Raw genomic sequence first — 9,318 nt, forward strand, 5'->3', positions numbered from 1 at the left:
CGAAGGGAGGAGATGGAGGTTTAATCCTGACTTTGTGCCTGTCTGTGTGACTGTGAGCAAACCCCCTAATTTTTATTGGCCTCGCCTTCCTCATGGTCCTAACTCCAACCATCTGTGCACTCATTCTAACCCACCACCCTCTGTTAGAGCCCCTCTCTCACGTCCCTGGAGGGTGGTCAGGAAGCCTCTGCTAAAACACTTCCAGTGATGGGGAACTCTCCACTTCATGTGGGGAAAGGTCTGTTGTAAAGTTCAGCTACAGCAGCCTGGAAGTGTACCATGAGTCCCAGCCCGTTACAGCTTAACCCTACTTCACACTGAAAACCAATCCATTTTCCTTCCCAGTAAAGCAAAGGGTGTAAGCATCTTTTGGCAGCCCTGTGACAGGGTTGGAAAGGACTCTGGGAAAAGCACATCTTGGTGATGGAACTTGTTCTGTGTCTCTGAGAGCTGCTGTGTTCACTGCCCTCCCACCCCAGGGTCATGGTGAGAGGTGTTTAATACAAGGTGCCTTCTTGTTTCAGGCTCATTCAGAACCAGATCACAGCCAAGGGGATCTCACGCCTGGCAGATGCTGTCCAGAAGAACTCGACCATCCTGGAAATCTGGTATGGCCCAACGCCCTGCCCTGCCTTGTGGGTTGGGGTGGGAACATTGGCAACATATTTGGTGCTGAAGATGAATTGTAGTTCTTAAATATGGGAACGTTCAAGTTGATATGATAATGAGTCCTGAAATCTGTTCTTCCACTTCTCCCAATTCCTCATTCTAAATGTATTTCCAGATAGTTTTGACTGGACTGTGCTGTCTCAACTTTCTACCTCGGTTGTGCTAATGAAGAATCACCAAATGGTTTGCTCCTCTTCATATTAATAGGTGATAGACCTTTCCTTTCCTCTTTTTTCTCCCTGCCCCCTAAAGGGGTTGGCCTCAATGACCTCTGAGTCCCTTCTCACGTCCACAGAGGGCTGGGCTCCGTGTCTACAATGGTGTAAACAAAGCCAATGCTGAAAAAGTAAGCCGCCTACAACGATGCACACTTGTCTCATCTCTGTATGGAGATAGGCAACATGGCAGTGCCAGATGCCATGGCTGTGTCCATTGGTTTCACTAAAGCCTTGTCCCTTGTAGCGCCACCTCTGGGCTCCCTCTTCCAACCTCTATTCACTTTGGCAGGGAGATCCACAGAGGGGGTTTTTCTATCATTGGGTCACAGGAGGCCTGGGATACTGTAATCCTATTATTCATGACCCCCATGTAAGATGCTTCACCCACTGTCAACCGAGCAGTTGATATCAATTAGCTTTGACAAAGGAGTATTTCCTGAGAAGGTATAATAAGTTGATAAAAACCATTCCCCAAAACAGGTGACTCAACCTCCCTCTTCACACACTCAGTCTCTGGGATGGGTGGTACCAAACATCCCCACCTCCAGTGGCACCGGCCCCAGAATTCTCTGTCAGGGGATCTTCAGGTGGCTTTGGTGGCTGTCTCAGTCTCAGTGGCCACCTGGCTGTTCCCACTGATGTGCCTCCTGGTCACCTGGGCATCCCCATCTCAGAATACTCATTGAGCTAAGACCAACAAAGAATGGACATAAAAGAAGCAGGGGCACCATGTGTTCACGGACACATGGCAGCCAGGAGGAGCAGAGCTTCCCAACTTGGCCACCCACGGCAATCTTTCTCCCTTGAAAGCCGTGAGAATGAGAGATCACCTGCTCAGACTTTCTGTCTGCACACTCAGCCTCCATTGAATCATTAGGCCTTCCGAGTCTTCAGCCAACCAGAAGACTTCATTTTTATCCTCAGACCAAGCAGCACAAAATTTGTCCTCTGATCAACTTTTAAAGACTTTGGGGGGGGGGGGGGGGGGTGTGTGAACAGGAAAGGATGTAGCAGGGAGGTTTTTTTTTTTTTTTTTTTAGTGTACAACCTTGAAATATAAAGTAAATGGCCATCTGTTAAGTTTCTTAATTTAAATAATGATCCTTGCTAATTAGTCACTGAACTCACTTGTTTCTGGTCATACCTGAAGATGTACACCCTCTACATTTCAGTGCTCTGAAGCAAAGCTCTGGGTGCCCCACCCTAGGTCCAGGCTGCTATAGGAAATGGGAAGCAGTATAGATTGGAAACATCGGAAACAGGATAGATAAACTGGATACATGATTCCCAAAGGGCTAGGCTGCTCAGCAATAGGGAAGGGTCAGCTTAAGCAGGACAGGGGCCGACTTAACTTCCATGTGTACATGAATGGTTCTTGCCACATCTGTTAGCCTCCTGGGCATTTCTCTTGTCCGTAACAACCAGGGGCATGAGGCTGCCCCTCAGGACACAGGAAGGGCTCCCTCTGAGGATGGGGCAGAGCAGAAGAGAGCTCTCAGTGATGCAGAAAGTCTGGGCTTGGCTGTCAGAGTTCACGTTCTCATGCCCTGGTTTTGGGGGGGATGCAGAGAGGGCTGTCTCCAGGAGGGCCAAAGGGCTGATTGTTGACTAGTCTGGCTGAGGAGGCAGACTCCAGTTAGGAAACACAGATAATCCTGGCTGCAGCTTCCAGACTTCCAACTGCCAGCAAGGCCAGTCAAGGACCTTGTGGTATTAGCAGCTGCAAAGCAGCACCTACCCCTTCTGTTTGAACAGTGGGTGGTTTTAACAGTTTTTGTTTGTTTAAAGGGGGAAGAAAATCACACGCCTTTTCCCCTCTTCTCAGGGTAACAACCTGCTCCGACTTTTGCTGGGCAGACAGTCAGCCAGGAAGGCAGGCCATACCTTGCTGATTGTAGAGCCTAGAGGCTTAGCTCTGGGTCAGACCTGCCCATTCAGGCCACATGGGGCTAGGGGTTCAGTTCTGGGAGCCACCTTTAGTAAGGACATCTGAGAGGAGAGCAGCAGGATGAGGGAGAGGCTGGGGCCAATGGGCCGACCCATCACTACACATTTACTGTGGTTTAGCACCTGCCACGGACTCTGCTGGTACTCATGATGCAAATTAGCATCAAAAACAGTCCCTGCCCTCCAGGAGGTTACATTCTGATGGGGGAGACCCAGACACACAAATGCAGAGTGAATAGAAGGGAGTCTAGGATGGGAAGGCTGGGGCGGGGGGCAGTACTGGGAAAGACGTGTAGGAGGTGACATGAAGGCTACCTGTAAAGGAAGCCAAGGATTCAACACTGCAGGGCTTAAGGAACAGCATTCTAGGCATGAGGGACTGCCAGTGCAAAGGCCCACATGGGAAACGCCATGTGTGAGGAACAGCAAATAGGCTGAGATGGCTGGGAATGTGAGAACAGGAGCCGCGTGTGAAAAGAAAGGGTCAAAAGGAGAAGAGCTTCCAACGCCATATGATAGAAAGAACCAGGAAGGTTTAACCTGGAGATGGGACATGGTTGCTGTCTTGAAATATCTGATGGAGTAGAGCTTTGGCCTGAAGCAGGACTTCTTAACCTTTGTTGGGTCCTGGACCCTTGATATGCCCCCCTCTCTCTATCAGCGGGCAGGTGAAACCTGTGGTCCTTTTCTCAGAATCAGCTTTGCTGCCCACATTCAGAATGAAAAGAAATGCTGAATTTCAACGGGAGATTAATGGGATAAAAGATGGACCCGCTGAAATCTATCCACAGACCCCTTGAGGTGCATGGGCTTCGGGACCAGGAGGCTGGTCCTCATCAGGGAAGGGGGAGAAGTCAATGAATAGACATTTCCAAGGGGTTGATTTGGGCTTGTTGGAAGGAAGAACTTCCTAGGAAAAATGGGTTAAGCTTCCACATGAACGGTTAGGTCTTTGGTTGAGGGCTGGGTGGGCACTTGAAAGGAATCCTCGAGAGGAAACTGTTGGGGCCACTAGGTGGTGTCATAGGTCATAGAGCACCAACCCTGGAGTCAGGAAACCTTGGGTTCAAATCTAGCCTCAGACACTTACTAGTGGTGTGACCCTGCGCAAGTCACATAACTCCATTTGCCTCAGTTTCCTCATCTGTACAATGAGTGGAGAAGGACATGGGAAACCACTCCAGTGCCTTTGCCAAGAAAATCCCAAATGGGGTCCCACAGAGTCAGACATGACTGAAATGCCTCAACAGCCTCAGAGAGGAAACTTGCTCAGGTATGGATTGGACCAAATGGCCTCCGTGGTCCCTTCTGTGGACAGGGAGCAGCCAGAGCCCCCTGCTTGCAGCACCCAGGTAGGTTTGTTGAGGTTGTGGAGGCACCAAACCTCAGAACAAAAGAGCTCAGGAGGCCCTGGGCCATTGTTAGTATAAAGCACAATGTGAAGTTGTCAAGTGTCCCATGCCCCCATCACACCAGGAGCCCCAGTTAACACTTCCTTCACTTTCTGCTTCCCTACCAGCTTGAATGGAAACCCAGTCACTCCCGAAGAGGCCAGAGCTTTTCAGGATGAGAAGCGGTTCTGTTTTTGAGGAGCTCCCGGCAGTCCATATCACTCAGATAGGACCCCGTGGTGCCCAGGAAGGACCCCGTGGTGCAGCATCACCCGCTGGGGAGCTCAGGACGGTAGTGCTGGGCCAGCTGTCAAGGCGGAGCCTGCAGCCAAGGACTTCTGGGAGATGGCGGCCTACGGGCACCAGGCAGACAGTGCTGCCGAAAGGAACACCTTCTGTGAACAACAGGGAAAACTGGCAGGTGCTTTACTGCAGCAGCAGAATCCACTCTGGGGACACTTTTTGAGCTGTGTATACTCCACCAGAGGCTCTTGTATATAGCCACGATTTTTTGTACAGATCCATTAACAGTGCTGCGCACAGTAAGCATTTCATCAGTGATGAGTGAATGAAAGAACTTATTTTTCTATGTCACAAAGGAAGACAAGTTTCCAAGAAAATGCAGAGTTGGCCAAGCCTGATTCACACCTGAGCCCTGAAGGCTGCCAGGTAGTTCCTGGGTGCTGGACTTGGAGACAGGGAGACCTGAATTCTAATCCTGCCCCAGACATTACCGGAATGAAACTTGGCAAACCTCTTAACCTCTCTGGGCCTCAGTTTCCTCATCTGTAAAATGGGAATAATAATAGACCTTAACTTCCAGGGTTGTCATGAGATACTGGATATGAAGTGCTTTGGAAACCTGAAGGTCATATCTAAACGCTTTTAAAATTATTATTGTCGTGGGAATGAATCGCAGCCGGCATCGGGCCTGACCTTCACTGAGAGGGGGGAAGGAACAGGCATTTCTGTGGCGCTGACTACATGTGAGCCGGGCCTGTGCCGAACACTTTTCACCAATATTGTCCCGCTTGGTTTTCATCCCAGCCCTGTGAGGAAGGTGCTATTATTATCCCCATTTTGTAGACGAGAAGATTGAGGCAGACAGCTGAAATGGCTTGCCTAGGGAAGTGTGTGAGGGTGGATTTGAACTCAGGTCTTCCTGACTCCTGGACTGGTCTTCTGTGCCTGTGGCGCCACCTAGCTGCCTCTAAGGCTATCCAGTCCAGCCCCCTCCATATACACAGGAGGAAACAGGCCCAGAGATGCCAAGGTTAGCGTTGTCCCTCTGGGGGCTGCGCTGGTAATTACATGTCACACTTTGGGTACAATGTGCTCAATAAATGGGAAGTGTTTTCCAATTGTCCTTGTTCTCCCTCCTCCCTCAATGCTGCAGAGAAGGAGAATCTGCCCATCCCACAGATGAGGAGATCAATCCACAGTGAGTCTGGGCCCTGGAAATTGTCAGAGTGCTCACAACTCTAGTCTTATGGGGAGCGACAAAGCAGGCAGCCCATGCCATCCGTTCTCTCCCCTCTGACAAGCTTGTGCATCCAGACCAGCCCCCCCAGCTCTTATCCCAGTGGGGTAAGGATGCCAGACAGACCCTCGCTTCTCCTCTGGTCTTTTCTAGTACAGCTCTGCCCACCATCTTGCTCTAACAGGAGGGAAGGGAGAGTCTGTGGGCAGAGCTGTGCTAGAGGAGATCGGAAAGGGGGGATATGGTTTCTAAGCCCCAACATAGCCTGGAAAGCCCTCACTGGAGAAGGGATTGAGCTGCATTGGGGATGAGACCTTCTTTCTGTTGTTGCACTCCTAGGCCTGTAACCCAACATTGTCAATCAAAGGTTTTGTGGAAGAGTCAAGAGGACGGGGCTGGCCCTGAGCCTTCTGGGTTATACCCTGTGGGATGAACACCTGGACCAGCAGATCCTCCTCTGCCCCACAGGCTGGTCTGCTCTCTGCTCCGTCCAGTCACTGACCACAGCAATACAAACTCTCCTCTTTGCTGCACAACAAAGGGCAGCTGGGAGTGTCCCCTGGAGTTTGGGGAAATAGGCAGCTGAGCCGGCATCCCGCCGAGCAGCTGGTCAGCAATTCTTCACCACATCTGCAGTGGCAGGTTCTGTAGAAGTCCCACCTTGAACTCACTGTTCAGCCCAGAGAGAAGCAGTCAGACTTATGGCCTACTTGGAAGAGAGCCCAGGAGGCTGGGTCCAAAGGTCCTTTTCCATACGGCCTCCTAACCTGCCATGGGAGGCTAATAGCCCCTAAGTAGGCCAAGAGGACAAGACTGAGTCAATGATGAAAAATTACAAGGTCTTATCTCTGAAAAACAAACTGAACAGAAGAGAGGAAAAATGTTAAGGACGTAAGTAGTGCTTGTTACTGAAAGGTGAGCAGTGCCCACTGCAAGCCAGGCCCTGTGCTAGGCTCTGACGATACAAATAAGCAAAAAAAGTAGACAGCCCTGTCCTCAAGGAGCTTACATTCTAATGTAATGGGAGAAGCTAGTTCATGAAAGAGAGCTGAGAGTATGTGTGTGGATGGTGGGTGTGTGTGTGATAGCCTGTAATACTGGGCTAAATCAAATTGCTTTCCAGAATGATTCAATGAATTCTTAGCTGTACCAAGAAGATATTAGTGTGACCACATTTTAGGGAAGGCATTGACGGCCTGTGGAGGACAGTTACTGTGAGGGGATGTTAAATCACGCCATATGAGGATGGGCTGCTAGGTAGTGGAAGCACTGAGAATCAGAAAGACTTCTTTCTGAGCTCAAATCCATTGAAAGATACATACCAGCAGTGTGACCCTGGGCAAGTCACTTAACCGTGTTTGCCTCAGTTTCCTCATCTGTGAAATGAGCTGGAAAAGCAAATTGCAGACCACTTTAGTCTTTTTTGCCAAGAGAATCTCAAATGAGGTCATGAAGAGTCAGATAAAAAAAGCTTTGAAGAAATTGGGAAGGGGGAGAGAAAGGACACACTGAGAAATTGAGGTGATACAAAAAATCTACATATAAAATTTCACTTTTAAGAAGAAAAACCGCGGTGGCCAGGTGGCACAGTGAATAGAGCACCGACCCTGGAGGCAGGAGGACTTGAGTTCAAATCCAGCCTCAGACACTTAACACTTACTAACCGTGGTGCCTTGGGCAAGTTACTTAACCCCAGCCCCCCCCCCCCCTTCCTTCAAAAAGAAAAGAAAAACCAAATATGAAATGGTTTGATGAACAAGGTGAACTCCCTGATAAGGGATGAATTCCTTACCTAGTCGCAGGAATAATGTTGATACCACAGCTGAAGATGATTCATTGCTTCATAACTTGGGCTACACCCTTGGATTTGCTGTAGAAGGGAGGGTGGGGAGTACACCGGGGCTGAGGGGCCTGAGTCAGACACCAGAGATCTCAGTTCCCTGGAGGGGAGCTTGAACAGGTGCCCTTCCTGACCCGAGTAGGAACGGAAAGCAAACTTGCTGTAAGCAACAGGGTCATTTGGAAGAGCAAACTTTGCCTCAAGCCAGGGCAGTCCAGAGAACTTAGCAGCAGAGTTTTGTGGACTCTCTGAGCTCAAGGGCAAAACGTGGGGTTTTCTCCCTTCTTCTTTAATAAAGCTTGTCCTACACTGATACGTTAGCCTGAGTGCTTACCAGGGAATTGATGTTCTCTTTCTTTTTGTTGTGGGAACCTAGAGACAAACCAAATTCTGATGTTTCCAGGGAAAATCCTGGGCTGGAGCCTAAGTCAGAGAGATAACAATTCAACCTGAACATGATCTGTTTAAAGCTAGAACTTCGGTTCTAAACTGCAGGTTAGACAAAAAGCAATATTCCGAGAGAATGTGGGTCCAAGAATCTTAGAGGTGGACGGGAGAATGGGATTTAGAACAAGGTCCTCATCTTACAAAAGAGAAAGCTGAGGGAGAAGGCTGCTATTACAAGTCAAGTTCCTTGACTCCAGATCGAATTTTGGAGTGTGAGATCATACATCCCCTAAAAATGTTCCTTTATTCTGATTGAGTTTCTGCTCTCTAGGCCATGCCATGACTGAATATTTTTCAATTATACACTAATGGATCTGCCATTTCTACAGTATACACATTCAGTTCTACAATGCAGATTGTTAGCTGATCCATGCTTAACTCTTGTCATGTCCTCCCTTAAATTTACAGGGTTGGGGTGATGAGGCACCCTGTGGGCTGGGGGCCTTCTTTGCTTCCTCTTGATGGCACGTGGATACCAGTGGAATACACAGGCTGCCCATTGGTTATAGCTAGCTATCATGTCTTGGATTGGGCTCTAGCCTAGACAGACTCCATTTCTTCTGTCCCATACATACCAAATGCTTCCTAGAGCAGAAACCTTGGCATTCAGTGCTATAAGTGAAATTAGCCACAAGAGGGCAGGAGGCATCCATTGTGAAAAGGCAACCCACACCCTGGAAGCTGGAAAGGATGGTGTGGCCAACTCCTGGCCCATTTAAATAAAACACAACCTAGGTAGGTAGGTGGGTGATGGGACTTAGGTGAGGTCACCCAGACAGAGGCAGTGTGCCGGACTGGGCATTGGAGGGCTGGGCTCCACAGCTTGGCTCTGCTGAGAATTAGGGAAACTTAGGTCACTTCCTCTCAGTGTCTCCTCTGTAAAATGAAGGGTTGGACTCCAAGGGCGCCCCCATAACTAATGCTAGGAGCTAACGAGTGTGTGGTGCATGAGCTCCAGGAGCCGCTGCTCAGCACCTTTTAATCAGTGCCAAGATGTGGTCAGTACAATATTCTTGGCGGTTCCCTTTCATCCATGAGATGAAATAGATAAGGAAACCAGGACTCCCAGGGTTAGGAGGGTCCTAGGCTGACCATGCCTCCTTCATCTTTTTTCTCTTCCTTTGGCCTCAGAGATCCATTGCCTTCCTACGTAACCACAGTCTTCTTCGTTGGCTCTCCCATCCTCTTCCCAACCTGTTCGGGTAGGCATCGTTCTCTCTCTCTCTCTCTCTGTCTCTCTCTCTCTCTGTCTCTCTCTCTGTCTCTCTCTGTCTCTGTCTCTCTCTCTCTGTCTCTCTCTGTCTCTCTCTCTCTCTCTCTCTCTCT

General features: G+C 49.3%; 2 protein-coding genes across 9 annotated transcripts in view; one reads left to right on the forward strand and one right to left on the reverse strand.

The window, feature by feature from the left end:
- The window catches only part of NOD1 (nucleotide binding oligomerization domain containing 1), a 49,524-nt gene extending 41,666 nt beyond the window's left edge, over nucleotides 1-7,858 (forward strand). For 2 of the 8 annotated variants that reach the window (XM_069088620.1, XM_069088621.1), the window contains exon 11: nucleotides 525-1,957. In XM_069088620.1, the coding sequence (XP_068944721.1) occupies nucleotides 525-696 (172 nt within the window). In that variant the 3' untranslated portion in view covers nucleotides 697-1,957. Of the gene's footprint in view, nucleotides 1-524; nucleotides 1,958-4,353 lie in introns of those variants that run through there. The other 6 variants (XR_011168450.1, XR_011168451.1, XR_011168448.1 and 3 more) reach the window with 6 other exon arrangements.
- RPL14 (ribosomal protein L14) overlaps nucleotides 1-9,318 on the reverse strand; it is a 264,687-nt gene that overhangs the window by 150,213 nt on the left and 105,156 nt on the right. The gene's annotated exons all lie outside the window — the stretch shown is intronic.

This window comes from Petaurus breviceps, unplaced genomic scaffold (genome assembly GCF_028583685.1).
Source record: "Petaurus breviceps papuanus isolate PSGF00001 unplaced genomic scaffold, PetGlider_PUasm1.0 185, whole genome shotgun sequence".
NCBI classification, from domain to species: domain Eukaryota; kingdom Metazoa; phylum Chordata; class Mammalia; order Diprotodontia; family Petauridae; genus Petaurus; species Petaurus breviceps.